This window comes from Dendropsophus ebraccatus, chromosome 14, assembly GCF_027789765.1.
Source record: "Dendropsophus ebraccatus isolate aDenEbr1 chromosome 14, aDenEbr1.pat, whole genome shotgun sequence".
Classification (NCBI taxonomy): domain Eukaryota; kingdom Metazoa; phylum Chordata; class Amphibia; order Anura; family Hylidae; genus Dendropsophus; species Dendropsophus ebraccatus.
This window is the reverse complement of record NC_091467.1, coordinates 32,263,882-32,279,909: the sequence shown is the minus strand read 5'-3', so window position 1 is coordinate 32,279,909 and position 16,028 is coordinate 32,263,882. Positions and strand designations below refer to the sequence as shown.

At 40.5% G+C, this 16,028-nt stretch overlaps 1 protein-coding gene across 2 annotated transcripts in view; it reads right to left on the bottom strand.

Moving 5' to 3' along the window:
- Window positions 1-15,823, bottom strand: part of MARCHF10 (membrane associated ring-CH-type finger 10) — a 30,765-nt gene extending 14,942 nt beyond the window's left edge. The window contains exons 1-4 of one of the 2 annotated variants that reach the window (XM_069953205.1): window positions 15,693-15,823; window positions 11,557-11,662; window positions 6,694-6,846; window positions 245-404 (exon numbers count right to left, since the gene is read on the bottom strand). In XM_069953205.1, the coding sequence (XP_069809306.1) occupies window positions 245-404; window positions 6,694-6,846; window positions 11,557-11,658 (415 nt within the window). In that variant the 5' untranslated portion in view covers window positions 11,659-11,662; window positions 15,693-15,823. Of the gene's footprint in view, window positions 1-244; window positions 405-6,693; window positions 6,847-11,556; window positions 11,663-13,882; window positions 13,964-15,692 lie in introns of those variants that run through there. The other variant, XM_069953206.1, reaches the window with a different exon arrangement.
- Window positions 15,824-16,028: the final 205 nt, after the last annotated feature.

The window sequence follows — 16,028 nt, the reverse complement described above, 5'->3', positions numbered from 1 at the left end:
ATAGTCATTGGCTGTATCCATGTTTTCCAGGCAACCTTAGGGCTTTATCCAACTTCAGCAGCCCCCGCTAATCAAATGCCGAACAATTGGGTTCAGATGGACTCGAGCATGCTCGAGGTTCGCTCAGCTCTAGTTATAACCCCTTTAACACAGCAGTAATTGGTGACTATCAAATGATATTTAGAACTTGAAATGTGCTTGTGATCACGGTTGTTACCATTAGTCGACTTTTTTTATTTCTTACCTGTGATTAATTTGTGTTCTTGGTGCGCTGTGCTGGGGTTGTACACGGTCTTCTTTCTTATGATGTCTTTATCGTTCTTTATAGCAGGCAGTTTGGACACTGTGCTTTTATACTGTCGTTCTCTGTTTTGTCTCTCCTCAAGTCCAGATACCGCTGGTATCTTTTCAAAATCACAAGAAATTGTTAAATATTTGTTGAATTAGTTATTTTAATGATCTCCCTTAGTGAGTTGTATGCAGTTTTGTGGCCTGCAGCTGTCACACAATAGTTCAAATCAATCAGTGCGCTACAGAAAGCCACATTGTAGCCCTAATCTAAAAAGAAACTACAGTTGGGTTCAATTTCGGTAGGGGTACCACACCCGACACCCATGATGATTAGCTGTTTGAGGGGGCCCATAAATTTGTGTAAGCTCCGTTGCCTCTTTAGTGTTTACTCATATACTCATATCTGTATTTCTGTGCTTTTGCAACTATGTTAATTGAACTAAATGTACTGCAGGTATAAGCACTGGTACACCTTGAAGAGTCTGTGCGGCTAGCATACAGTGGGGAAAAAAAGTATTTAGTCAGTCACCAATAGTGCACGTTCTCCCACTTAAAAAGATGAGAGGCGTCTGTAATTTACATCATAGGTAGACCTTAGCTATGGGAGACAAAATGAGAAAACAAATCCAGAAAATCACATTGTCTGATTTTGTAGGAATTTATTTGCAAATTATAGTGGAAAATAAGTATTTGGTCACCTACAAACAATCAAGATTTCTGGCTTTCACAGACCTGTAACTTCTTCTTTAGGAGTCTCTTCTTTTCTCCACTCATTACCTGTAGTAATGGCACCTGTTTAAACTTATCAGTATAAAAAGACACCTGTGCACACCCTCAAACAGTCAGACTCCAAACTCCACTATGGTGAAGACCAAAGAGCTGTCAAAGGAAGCCAGAAACAAATTTGTAGCCCTGCACCAGGCTGGGAAGACTGAATCTGCAATAGGCAACCAGCTTGGAGTGAAGAAATCAACTGTGGGAGCAATAATTAGAAAATGGAAGACATACAAGACCACTAATAATCTCCCTCGATTTGGGGTTCCACGCAAAATCTCACCCCGTGGGGTCAAAATGATCAAAAGAACGGTGAGCAAAAATCCCAGAACCACGTGGGGGACCTAGTGAATGAACTGCAGAGAGCTGGGACCAATGTAACAAAACCTACCATCAGTAACACACTACGCCGCCAGGGACTCAGATCCTGCAGTGCCAGATGTGTCCCACTGCTTAAGCCAGTACATGTCCGGGCCCGTCTGAAGTTTGCTAGATAGCATTTGGATGATCCAGAAGAGTATTGGGAGAATGTCCTATGGTCTGATGAAACCAAAGTGGAACTGTTTGGTAGAAACACAACTTGTCGTGTTTGGAGGAAAAAGAATACGGAGTTGCATCCATCAAACACAATACCTACTGTAAAGCATGGGGGTGGAAACATCATGCTTTGGGGCTGTTTCTCTGCAAAGGGGCCAGGAGGACTGATCCGGGTACATGAAAGAATGAATGGGGCCATGTATCGTGAGATTTTGAGTGCAAACCTCCCATCAGCAAGGGCATTGAAGATGAAACGTGGCTGGGTCTTTCAACATGATAATGATCCAAAGCACACCGCCAGGGCAACGAAGGAGTGGCTTCGTAAGAAGCATTTCAAGGTCCTGGAGTGGCCTAGCCAGTCTCCAGATCTCAACCCTATAGAAAACCTTTGGAGGGAGTTGAAAGTCCGTGTTGCCAAGCGACAGCCCCAAAACATCACTGCTCCAGAGGAGATCTGCATGGAGGAATGGGCCAACATACCAACAACAGTGTGTGCCAACCTTGTGAAAACGTTTGACCTCTGTCATTGCCAACAAAGGATATATAACAAAGTATTGAGATTAAATTTTGTTACTGACCAAATACTTATTTTCCACCATAATTTTCAAATAAATTCATACAAAATCAGACAATGTGATTTTCTGGATTTGTTTTCTCATTTTGTCTCTCATAGTTGAGGTCTACATATGGTGTCAATTACAGGCCTCTCTCATCTTTTTAAGTGGGAGAACTTGCACTATTGGTGACTGACTAAATCCTTTTTTTTCCCACTGTAACTGTAAGTGCTTCTGCTGCCCCTTGAAATAATTGATCGTCAGGGTTGTCAGACTCTCCCTAATCTAACCTTGATGGCGTTGGTCTTGAAGATAGTATAATTGGCAGCTCAAAAATCAAAAGAAAACTAGTCACCAACTATTGGCCCAAAACACGTCAGAGATTCGACAGTATGTTATTTATCATTCATTTGTACATAATGGAATGGCAATTTAAAAGCTGGCAATTTTTAAAAATAAATACAATCTGCATTTACAGTCCAACAACCTGATTTTTTTTTAAATGGGCCCTTTGTTTTGTTGTATCACAAAACAACCTACTGATTCTTGGTTATTGGGTTAATATTGGAAGAGGGCTTTTCGTTGTGTGTAACGGGTTTCACAACATCTTTTTTTAGTCTATTGCATTTCTTATGACATAAGTCATTTGCTCTGAATGTCTTACAGTCACAGATTTTTTATTTATTTTTACCTTTACAAGAATACTTTTGCTTTCTGCTGAGCCATTATTAGAAATATGAAAAGAGCGATTATGGACTACAGCGATGTAAAGAAAAAGGTTGAGGCCATGGCTTTATGCATTTCTGAGCATATGGCTGTATCCATGTTTTCCTGGGCTCCCCAGAGCTGCAACAACTTCAGCCACCGATATTCAAATGGCGACTATTGGACTTAAGCAGTTGGTCTCATCGCTAATCAAGAGGTGTGCACCGCTTCACAAATTTACTTTGTCTTGTTTGAGTCAAACTTTGTTTAAAGGGAACCTGTCGCCAAGACAATGCTATTTTATCTATCACCATCATGTTATAGAGCAGGAAGAGCTGAGCAGATTGATGTATATCTTTCTGGGAAAAGATTGTGTATAACTTGCAACATGTTGATTGAAATCCCTGATCATTGTGTGGTAAGGAGTCCAGTGGGCGGTGTCACTCAATGGACTGGACTCTTTACCATTGAAACATCAGAGATTCTATTCAATAAATTACAAGTTATACTGAATCTTTTTCCATAAAGATATATCTCAATCCGCTCAGCAACTTCTGCTTTATAAAATGATGCCGATAGTTTTGGTAGCATTTTCATGGTGACTGGTTCCCTTTCAGATCAATTTATATATGAAATCCATTTAAGGAATGTCGGGTGTGCTGCCATATGGAGCTTCTGTGCAGTGCTATATAATAGAGATATTATTCAATGCTTCTAGGGGAATATGACTCCATAAGACCTTGTTAATAGGTGATATTTTTCCACACTTATTCCAGTATGCACAAAGACCATGTATAATACATCTCATTGATTTCAGTGTGAAATACATGTCAAAGCTTGCACCGTGTATACCATGGCGGGCATTATGTCTGTTGTGATATTGAAATCCATGTCAAGGAAATGTCACTTATTTCACATAAAGACTGCATCAGGTAGACAAGATGCAGATTAGCTCCAGAAATCCAAGAAATAATCACAAGTCCAGCATACTCCTCAGGTTTCTATGGTGTGTTTAACAGCTTATTTTTTCTAAGGAATGCAGCATCCAGTTATTTTTTTTGTCCCTTTTTTTGTTTTTCAATCCCATAGTCATAAGTCACCAAGTTCTGAGAGCTGAAGATATATTTATTATAGATGTGCTGATGCATGTGACAACTGAGTCACTTTTACAGTGATGAGGAATGGCAGAATACATTTCTTCTGTTTTATAGAAAATAATAAATTTTTGACAGCTGACAACCATTAAGCCAAGTTTTCATGATGCGGTTGTCAAATGTGTCCAGAATTGTGTACCCATCCTTCACCATATGTAGGTATGATTTCGTCCACACACAAAAACCACCACATAATGATGGGAATTGTAGTTTTGCAACAGCTGGAGGGCCATCAGTTTGACACCCTTGCTTTAGACCATGGGTCTCCAAATTGCAGCCCTCCAGCTGTTGCAAAACCACAATTTCCATCATGCCCAGACAGCTAAAGCTTTGGATTTGGCTGTCCAGGCATGATGGGAAATGTCGTATTGCAACAGCTGGAGGGCCGCAGTTTGGAGACCCATGCTGTAGACCAAAGTAGCCTTCAAAAGAGGTGAAGGATCATTTTGGAGGCATTAATGAAGGGGTTTCCCACTATATTTGATCACCTACCCCCAGAATGGCATCATTGACTGTTTCTATATCTACCATAAACACAAATGCTTGAGGTGGTGCACATGCACAGTCATCGCTCTCTACAACTACAGTCGTTCATGTGAGGAGCCGCATGGTTTCCTCATTCTCTATTGATCCATCCTAGCAGTTGGTCTCCCACTAATCTAACATTTATCACCTAACCTGTGGATAAGCCTAAAAAATATATAGCATGGTCCTAAATATTGATCGGAGCCTATAAAGGATGGGAGAATCTTTGAGCATTTTTCTTCTTCTTCTGTAAACTATGTGACATGTAATGATTCAGTCACTGCAGTGAATCAGCATATTCGGCAAATTATACAAAAATGATTAAAATAAAAAGCTCTCCTTGACGTCTGTGGAGGAGATGTGCCCTTTACTACTTTTCTTTACAAAGGTTACTTTTTATTTCCATTAGCGGTAGTTTTTGTTCCCCCTTCTCTCTTTTATGTTTCTGCGTCTGTCTATAGGGCAATTGTTTATTGGTAATTATTCTACCGGCACATTAGTTCTCTCTCAAGTTTATATACACGTATGAATCAAAAGTATACTAAATTACAGAGGGTGTAGGCCTGGATTGCCTTAAGTGCCCAGTAGAAATTACTTTGATGGCTCATCTTTTGGACATACAGGCAATGTCTATTACACAAGGGCTACATCAATAAAAAATTAGTAATGTAATAAATGTGAACCAACAAAAAATTTTGATTTAAAGCAAAAGGGATATATGAAAAATAAAAAAAAAAAACAGAAAGGCAGGGGTTGCGGGTACAGAATAAACAAACTATACTCCCCTGGGGGGTTCGCTGTATGGCCGCTCCTGGGAAAAGATGATGGTGGCCGGCCTCCTTCAGCTCTTCCACCGGCAACATCACATACCCGGCTGAGCAACAGCCAATGAGTGACTGGGGCGGTACACCAATCCATTCACTGCCTCGCTGAGTGGGCAATTGCTCAGCTGGGCTGGGATATTGCAGCTGGAAGAGCTGGGTAGGTGACATACACAGATTCCAGCCAGAAATGAGGGCCAGTGGCACAAGGACTGGTGAGTATACATTGTTTCTTAAGTTCCTGCACCCCCTGCCTTTTTTATTTTCATAGGACTTCCCTTTTAAATATTAATGTATACACAACGGATCCTCAGTGGATTTTACACAGCAAATTTGCAGCATAATCTGCTGCGGATTGTTAACTGTCATTTTCAATGAGATTACATACTTGCAGCGGGATTGTCATCCCCCTGCGAGTATGGTAAAGGGGTTGTCCGGCGCTAAAAAATTATTCACAGAATAACACACATTACAAAGTTATACAACTTTGTAATGTATGTTATGTCTGTGAATGGCCCCCTTCCCCGTGTCCCACCACCCCCACCCGTGGCTGAGCGGCTGATGACGCGGCCACAGTTATGCTCAGCCAATCGCGGCTGAGCTTCGGATGACGCTGCAGAGGGCGGCCGGCACTCGGGAAGATCCGCCGGCCGCCCGAAGAAGACGTCACTGCTGAGGATCGGAGACCGTGGTCGGCACATGACAGGTGAGTATAGCGCACCACACTTCCGGGTACACGGGTGGGGGTGGTGAGACACGGGGAAGGGGGCCATTCACAGACATAACATACATTACAAAGTTGTATAACTTTGTAATGTGTGTTATTCTGTGAATAATTTTTTAGCGCCGGACAACCCCTTTAGAGTCAGCTTCCTTAACCTTCTGTGGCATGGTGCATACATTACCGGGTCTGAGCTCCAGCTTGCTTCGGGGGCACCTGGTGTCTGGACATCCTGGTCAGCCAATCAGTGCACTACGATGGGGCAGCGTACTGATTGGCTGAGTGCCAGGATCCCCCGAAGCAAGCCGGAGTGCGGACCCACTAATGTATGCATCGGGCCAAGGGGGCTGACTTTAACATACTCGCAGCGGGATGACAGTCCTGCTGCGTGTATGGAATTTAATTGAAAATGACAGTTAAGGATCTGCAGCGGATCCTTTGCGTGTGAACCCACCCTTAATTTTCTTTCTTTTTTTTTTTTTGTAGATGGGTTGTCTGCTACAGGACCTCCTGAGCTCTTTCCTGGTGGCCGGTCTGATGCTGATCACAGTACATTGTCGTATAAAGGTAACTACAATAAAATGTTTTAATAGAAACCTGTGTAGCATTACCTCTCTTTTTGTGGTCATCCCACTCAGCCATGGTTTACTGTAACTTCGTGCAGAGTTAATGTTGAGAAAGTTTGAGGTGCGCTGGGACACTGCTTGTCTTTCTCTCAGCCTCTCAGTATTCTCTCTTACCCGCTCTTGATGCCGTAGATGGGCCTGCAATATAAATATCCGCTATTCTTGCAGTAAATGAGCTTATCGATTTCCCCATGTTTTAGAAATATATGGCTCATACTGAGAGCTCATCCTGTTCTTTACTGATCTGCTGGAGCCACTGAATCTAAACAACTTTGTAGATTACGGTTGTTGCATCCAAATTTCCAGTTTTTCCAATATTTGATTTACTTAAACATTTAGATGAAATTCTCACATGGCAGAAATGTTTAGCATTTTAACTGTATATTTGCAGTACATTACTTGCCGAAAACAGGCACAGGCAGGTGGATGAGATTTTACTAATCTCGTCCACATTCTGCTGACATTTTCCATGTCATAATAAAAGCACTATGCAGATTTTCACTTATATTTAACCTAACACTATTTCTTTTTTTTACTCAACTGGAAAATCTTGCAGTTTTCATCTGTCAGGGACTAGGTGTCCACATGCACAGAGAGCAGGCATAGAAGAACTGAGTCTTACGTTTCTCTCCCTGCTTGTTCTGATTATCTGAACACTCGGCTGGATTTATGAAGAAATGAAGTAAAAAATTAGGCCATGCCCCCTTTCCCCGGGCAAATTAACTAAGAGGCTTCCGGCATACCAGCAGGTGTAGATTTGGATCATGATTTACACCTTAAAGCAGGTGTAAATTATGACAAATAAAGTGCGGAAAGAGGCCTTGCCTCCTCCCCGCCTTGACGTCTCCCCCCCTCCCCTGAGCTCTCCCTGCCCGCCAATTGGCCAAGCAGGGGATATGGCAGGCATACGCCAGGGAGAAGGAAGCGAATCTGAGCCTTCTCATTGGCGTCCGTCAGTCCCTAACCTTCGTAAATGTCCCCTCAGACTCTGTCTTTAGGACATTACAAAATCCAGGCAAAAAAGTTTTGCTGTGCAACTTGTTTTCACAAAAACATTACAAGGTATATAATTTAATAGCCACACTGACAACTACATCTGTCATTTATTATGGTAATTATCTTGAAATTAAGGTTTAAGGAAATTAAAGCGTAACTGTCATTTCAGGGCCATTTTTCGGAAAACATTAAATATCAACAGTACAAGCGATTTTAAGAAACTCTGTAATAGGTTTTATAAACTAAAAGAGTTTCCTTCTGTACTGAAAAAGCAATCTCCCAGCCTCCCCCCTCACATCAAATGAAGCAGGATTTCTGTCTCCATTATGTGGCTATGGAGAGGGGAGGGGCTGTTAGGAGTGACTGAGCACGGAGGATTTCTGCACAGCACAACACCCCGCAATCTTCTCTCAGTAAGTTCATAGATAAGCACTGACCTTTCTGATATCTGAATTTAGCGTTTTAGGTGCCCAGAGAGTCTACAAACAGCTGACCTTCATGTCACCTCTTCCTGCTCCCTCTTATCCCTTCAGCCCCTCCCCCCTTCATAGGCTTACAATGGAGAGAGCAGAGCCGTCTTCACTGGCTTCTCTGTAATGAAGACGTGTTTGCCTGATAATGCACAGATAAGAAGTCAGGGGGGAGGCTGGGAGATTGCTTCTTGAGTACAGAAGGAGGCTTTTTTGGCTGATGAAACCTATTACAGAGTTTCTTAAAATCGCTTATACTACTGATTTCTGCAATAAAAAAAAACATGACAGTTACTCTTTAAGGTCCAAAATAGCCTACAATCTATTGATTTTTCGAGGAAAGCCTCTACAAAGATGCTGTACATGAACATCCAAGAACACCTTATATTCTTCACTGGAGGTATGATTTCCTTACTAAGGTGCATAAATTATTTAAGTGAACCTGTTACTATACAGGTACACTACAAAGGCATCCCGTAGTACCACATATGCTAAACAGTACCATAGACTGAACTGCAGGCCCATCTCCTCTAGTCGCCCTGTTGTCAAATAAGCAGCACTGAGAATGCTGATGTGCAAAATGAAGACTGAAGCTCTGGATAGAATAGGACAAAATTATTCCTGTTAAATTGGCACAGTAGCAAAATGTGTGACTTGTATAAGTTATGTTAATGTTAAAAATCCCTGCTCCTCAAGCGGCAAATAATAATGTAATGGTCTGGTCTTCTATATGCAGAAACAAATCTATCACATACGATCTGTTTAACAGTAACTTAACAGGACAGAAAAATGTGCATAATTTATAACCGGACATAGTCAATTAACATCTTCTGTCTTTCTTGTCTGTGCCAAGGTAGGAGACAGCTTGTGCTAATACCGATCTTTGCCAGGCAATGGCCTTATTTATAGCTGACTCACAGTTAATGAAGTCCATTATACGGGAGAAAGCAATGGCTACACTCAGACAGTTATTTGACAACTGAGCATTAAGTCTAGAAGCAAATAACTACTCATTTGCATTATGTAAAGTTGTGTTGGCCTTTGCTGTCTTTCGGGATCAAATTGAAAGAATCCATAAATTAGTTTATGGCTTGAGTGATGCTTTGGGTACCTGACCCCTCCACTGAAGCACAACATCTATGATAAAAACAGATGTGGCATGTTCCCTTGCTTGCCATACTACTAAAGCTATTCTTCCCTAGAAATATTACTTCTGTGGGACAAAATGGTGTGTTAGATTTGGAGGACAATTTCTTAAAGGGGTATGTAAAGTGAATAAATCTAAATCATATATAAATTTGGTATGACCCTGGCCCTTTTTGTTCAAACCAGCATAATTTCTTCTAGGTGCACTTGATTCTTCTAGGTACACCCACCCATTCCCTTAATTACTTTGGTTTGCCTCCTTTGCACCTGCTCCAGTTTAGCCATGTCCTTCTTATATACCGGAGCCAATGGAACGTCCGGTAGACGGAATTGACTGCACCCGCACCCTGACTGATGCAAACTTCTCACATGTTACTGTGTTGTTACACTTTAACTTTAAATACACTACTGATCTTTGCACCCCAAAGAACTACAGAAAATTTGCATCAGTATAGTAGGCTCCCAAGAATTTGGGTTGGATAGTAGTGTCCGGTTAAAAAGTTTTAATTAGCACTCATAAGATAAGTAAACTTTACATATCATAGGAAGCATATGAAAATCATAATATATTATCAAAGAAAATAAAATACTGCATAAAACATGGTTAAACCATAGGTAATGCCGATATTAAAGGGGTTATCCAGCGCTACAAAAACATGGCCACTTTCCCCCCTACTGTTGTCTCCAGTTCAGGTGCGGTTTTCAATTAAGCTCCATTTACTTCAATTGAACTGAGTTTCAAAACCCCACCCAAACTGGAGACAACAGTAGGGGGGGGGGGGAGTGGCCATGTTTTTGTAGCGCTGGATAACCCCTTTAAGTTTCCATTTGTTACTGGCTTAGCAGGGCCCTACTCTCCGACCCAACTTCTTGAGAGCCTACTATACGGATGATTACAATGATCTTATAGAAGTTGTATTTTATTCTATTACTTAAAGAAAAATAAATATATTTTAAAAAGTCTTTAAAATTGCTCTATTCTGACTCCTATAACTTATTCTTGGGGTTTTGGTCTATGGGGCTAATTGAGGGCTTTTTCCTGCCATAATCTGTAGTTTTTATCAGAACCACACTTGTATATATGTGACTTTTTAATCTATATATATATATATATATATATATATATATATATATATATATATATATGCTTAGCAGAGGCCTCCAGCTATCATTAGAACAGATTGCTCCCCTCAATTGCATGCTGCCATCAGAATTGCCAGCGACATTTGAACAGTTAGCCGGCACTGGAGATTGCTTATGGTGCGTTTACACAGGCAGATTTATCTGACAGATTTTTTAAGCCAAAGCCAGGAACAGACCATAAACAGGGATCAGGTCATAAAGGAAAGACTGAGATTGCTCCTCTTTTCAAATCCATTCCTGGCTTTGGCTTCCAAAATCTGTCAGATAAATCTGCCTGTGTAAACGCAGCATTAGGGCCCTTTTACACAGAAAGATTATCTGACAGATTATCTGCCAAAGATTTGAAGCCAAAACAAGGAACAGACTATAAACAGAGATTAGGTCATACAGGAAAGCCTGAGATTTCTCCTCTTTTCAAATCCAGTCCTGGCCTTGGCTTCAAATCTTTGGCTGATAATCTGTCAGATAATCTTTCTGTTTAAAAGGGCCCTTTAGCCTCAGCTATTAGCAGCTGGGAGCTACTGGGTATAGAGAGGCCTTAAGTCAAGATCCCTCTCTATATCTCCTTGCCGACACCATGACATACATGGACGTCATGTGTTGCTAAGATACAATAGTATCTTGGTATATAGTAAACTTAGTATATAATGATCTTGTGTTTTTAATTTGGCTGTTCTTAACCTAGTTGTAAAGCATACCTGTCATAAAAAAAGACATGTCAAGTTTTCATCAGCAGTGAGACCCCCACCAATCAGGAGAATGATCGGGGAGCGGCGCACAGCACTCTTCTGCTGTCAATCATCTCTGTCTAGGCAGCCCCATAGACTTACTGCGCATTTCTCCTGACTCATTCTCCTCGTCATTAGGAATTTCATCAGTAAGACCTCGACTAATCAAAACTTTTGACCTGTGCCTCCTAAACAGTTGTTTCTCTACTTATTCTAAGCTAGCTGTCAGTCACTTATTAGCTCCATCCACCACCCAGCATAGGCAGAGGTTAAATCAATGAAGAACAATTTATAGTGCGTGGGGGGGTCTCAGAAGTAAATAACGGTTTACGGTACTGTATTCAGTGAGCAGAGTGATTATTTACCTTGTATTCTGAATCCATTTTTTGTTGCACGTCTTTCATGTGATGCCCATTGACAATTGACTTATGTCTATCCCAATTCTTATCCATCATTGGTTTTAACATCAGCCTGTAGGTAAAGAAATTTTTTTTCTCACTTACGCACAAACTTGAACCAACAGAATATCTCATATATTAATTTCCGTAAACTAGACTAGTGTCAAAATTTCCTGCAACACTGAACACAAATTGCTGTAATTTACATAAATTCCTGTCTATTGTACCTCTTTTCCCCTTAATTCTTGCACATGCTATCCCAGTATTCCTTCCAGTATTTTGCGGGCTGGATATCAATGTAAACATTTAAATCCCATATGGCCTGGTTTTGCTTATGTTTTATTCTAAAGACAGGTTTACATTCCATGTTGAAGGTGTCTGTCGGAGGGTGGGACGTATTAGGCAGTAGCCTGTACACCCTGAAACCAGCTACAATGGTCACAGGAGCAACAGAATGGGCATTTGTGGTTTGTGGACATTGCTTACTTGTGGAAGAGATTGCATCAGACTGTACTATGGAAAGAAGGCAAGTTTGCAATGTGCTAGAAACCTTGGGTCATTCATATGGATGTTACTTTTACACGTTACCTTCCTATACATTGTAGCACAATAAATCTATACCATTTCATATCAATGATATTCCCTCATTGCTTTGCCACCTTATGTCAAATTAATGCCCCCCGCCACACTGCAAATTGTTCAAGAATGGTCTACAGAACTTGGCATCCAAAGTTTAATGCATTTGGGCCCCGTATCAGAATTTAGAGGACTTACAGAAAATGTATTGTTAATAAGAAAAACACAGTAAATGACAGTAGATGAAATTGTAATACTTTTCTCAAATCCAAATTATTAGCAAGGAAATTTGATGATTTTGCTCAGTATTAACCTCTTAATTTTCGTTTTTGCGTTTTCTTTTTTTCCTCCTTGTGTTTAAAAGGCCATAGCACTTGCATTTTTCCACCTAGAAACCCACCTGAGCCCTTATTTTTTGCGTCACTAATTGTACTTTGCAATGACAGGCTGAATTTTTGCATAAAGTGCACTGCGAGAACAGAAATTTTTTTTGTTTATTTGGGGGTTATTTGTTTTTACCTGGGGTAAAACTGACTTGTTATGCATGTTCCTCAAGTCATAGTTACATAGTTACATAGTTAACACGGTTAAAAAAAGACACATGTCCATCAAGTTCAACCAAGGAGGGGATGGATACAGGGACAGTTACAATTACAACGATATGTAACATGTATAACTTTTCTTTTATCTGATGGCCTGTAAAAAATTCAAACCATTGTTAACAAATATATGTTCATCAAAATTGCTCTATTCCCAGGCTTATAACGATTTTATCCTTTGGTATATTGGGCTGTGTCAGGTGTCATTTTTTTGGCCCTTGATGTTTACTTTCTATCGGTACCTTGATTGCGCATATACGACTTTTTGATCGCTTTTTATTACATTTTTTCTGGATTTGATGCGACCAAAAATGCGCAATTTTGCACTTTGGGATTTTTTTGCGCTTACGCCGTTTACCGTGCGAGATCAGTAATGTGATTAATAGTTCAAGCGATTACACACGCGGCGATAGCAAACATGTTTATTTATTTTTATTTATAACATGGGGAAAGCGGGGTGATTCAAACTTTTATTAGTGGAGGGGCCTTTTTTTTAACAACACTTTTTTTTTTTTTTTTTTTTTTTTTTACATATATACTAGAAGCCCCCCTTAACAAGTGGGGGACTCAGAGACTCAGCAGGCGGGCACCAATGGAGCATGGAGAAGTAAGCAGGGGCGTAGCTAGGATTCATGGTGCCCCATAGCTAGGATTCATGGGGCCCCCCTCCCCTACACACAACATATATATATATATATATATATATATATATATATATATATATATATATATATATATATATATATATATATACACTGTGTATATATATATATATATATATATATATATATTATACTCAGTGATGTGGCCAAAAACTAAAATCTTATGAGTCTTATACAGACAGCAGTACATAAGGGGCTAAGTAGAAGGACACAGGAGACTCTTATCTTCCCTGTGCATGCGCCCCCCCCCCCCCCCCCCCCCCCTCCTGCAGAGGCCCCATAGCAACTGCCTACCCTGCCTCTATGGTAGCTACACCACTTGAGGTAAGCATGATCTTTATTATTTTTGATATAGTGACGCCACACCAGAGTACCCCTTTTTAAACCTAGGCCCGCACAATTATCAAGCCGTGTAATAAGCTCAGTAAGCAAGCACCAGTTGAGCAGATCACTTACCCCGCAGGTTGGGCCTCTCAATATGGCCCTTACTTTGTTCCAAATTACTGTCCTCTTACTCCACTCTTTGCAGTATGACCTGTGCAATTTTATTCCCCTTTTCTCCCTGTCCTTGTATAAAGTGATAAGACATCACCTTGAACAAATATCCTGTTGGCTTAAACTATTAAGACATGTCGATTATCTGCCAAGTACCTCCCTATGTAATAGGGCCAAGTATTAGCTGACCAACAAGCAAACGCTGGCTTGTCAGTTCATTGCTAACTTGTCAGAAAATAATCTGTCGTCGACCACACGTCTCCCTGTGTTTCTAAATGCGAATAAAAACCTCAGCCAATAAAGCATGGCTTTAGTTTGCTTTTTTCAGTAATTAATAATATGGCTAATTGGTATATATTTCAGTGAAATAAAAAAAATAATAATAATAATAAGTACATGAGGAGTGAGGGCCCTGCTCACAAGAGCTTACAGACTATGAGGAGGGACCTATCTTTTGATGTAGCCAAAAGTGTAGACAAATACTTTCCTTTATAATATAAGTCAGATGAAAAGGTATCCAGCTGTGTGGCATACAGCAAGATCCATTTAATGTATACATTTTTATTCCAGATAACAGCACAAAATGCATATGTTAAATCTATACAAAAAAAGCAGTGTGAATCCATCCTTACATATGTGGGTTATTTATTGACTCCTTTGAATTCTGTCTTTTAGGATAGTTGTGGTATGTTCGTCGCAGCTGTGGCAAATACAGCGGCTCTTTTCATCCTTGTACCTTCTTTATAAGAACCTAAAGCAGTAGGGTAATTTATTCTGAGCCGTAAGATTCTTAGCAGGTATTGCGGCAATTACTATGATTTCATAGTCATTTTCTTTAATTCTGTGGTCAGGTCATATCTTTTTTTCCCTCAAGTCAGCAGGGATTTGTACACGTTATTTTGGCCAGATTGGAGATCGCTACATATTATTACATGGGTTTATGTGACTATATATGCTCTATACAGACGTTACTGGAAAGTAGTACATTTTACAGCTATGTTATTTCCGTATAAAGGTTAGGCTTTGTTCCCATCTGCCTAGCACTTTTTGGCAAAAAACAAGAACAAAGTAGTTGAGCATACACCATGACAACAACCCAATAGATCTCATAATAGTCAATGTGGCCCATTGATTGCTGCATGTTTTAGTCACTTCAATAGATCTGGTATAGCCATAATTTCCGTTCTGTTATAGGAGCAGAACAATGTAAATGTAAAGGGGCTGTGTTGTGTAATTTTTTCTTTTTATATGGTTGGATGTGGTGTTAAAAAAAAAAATAAAAAAAAAAGATACTCACCCCACCCCCCTTCCCCAGCAGCTGCCACTTCTACACCCCACACCACCTCTTCCTGATTCCAGTGACGCATCTTCCTCATAGGAGCTGCCCGCTCAGCTGATCACTGACTAACGTAGGGCACTCAGTTCCTGCTTGTATGATGCATCACAAGTACCAGGAGAAAGAAAGGAGCAACTACAGGGGATGTGAGTATTACTCCTTTTTTATTCTTTCATAACACTCACTTATATAGTAACATTTTTTTTTTATCCCAGACAACCCCTTTAATGCAGATGTGAACAAGCCCTTAGTAATATAGTAAATACTGCTACCTTATTATTAGAGGTTATTATAAGACACCAGTAATTATCTTACTATATTACTAGCAGCAAAGACTATAATGCAGCGTGCATAAACAAATAGCAATTTAGATCTCTTCCAACCATGAAATCTATTAACCCATGCAGATCTCCCATACGCCAGCCTGGCACTTACAGTAGCTGCCGTGTGCCCGCCTCAGCTCTTCACCATGATTCTGTGCTACAGGTTTTGTTGTGCAGGAAAACACAGAGTTGTTTTTGTGACCTGCTGCGGGGAGAAGCGTCCCTTGGTGTCCATGGCAATGGTAGGGGGAGCTACTGGAAATAATGGAAGGAGCCATGGTCTCTATAGTAACGAGGCCTGGCCTGATCTGTGCACACAAACAGCCTGCCGCAGAGTGAAGTGTCAGGGCTGTGTCAGCTCACTGTGTCTCTATTGTCCCAGCACATATCTTATTTGTATTTGCAAAGAAATACTAATGCCTGTATAACAATTAGCATTTGTCTCAGG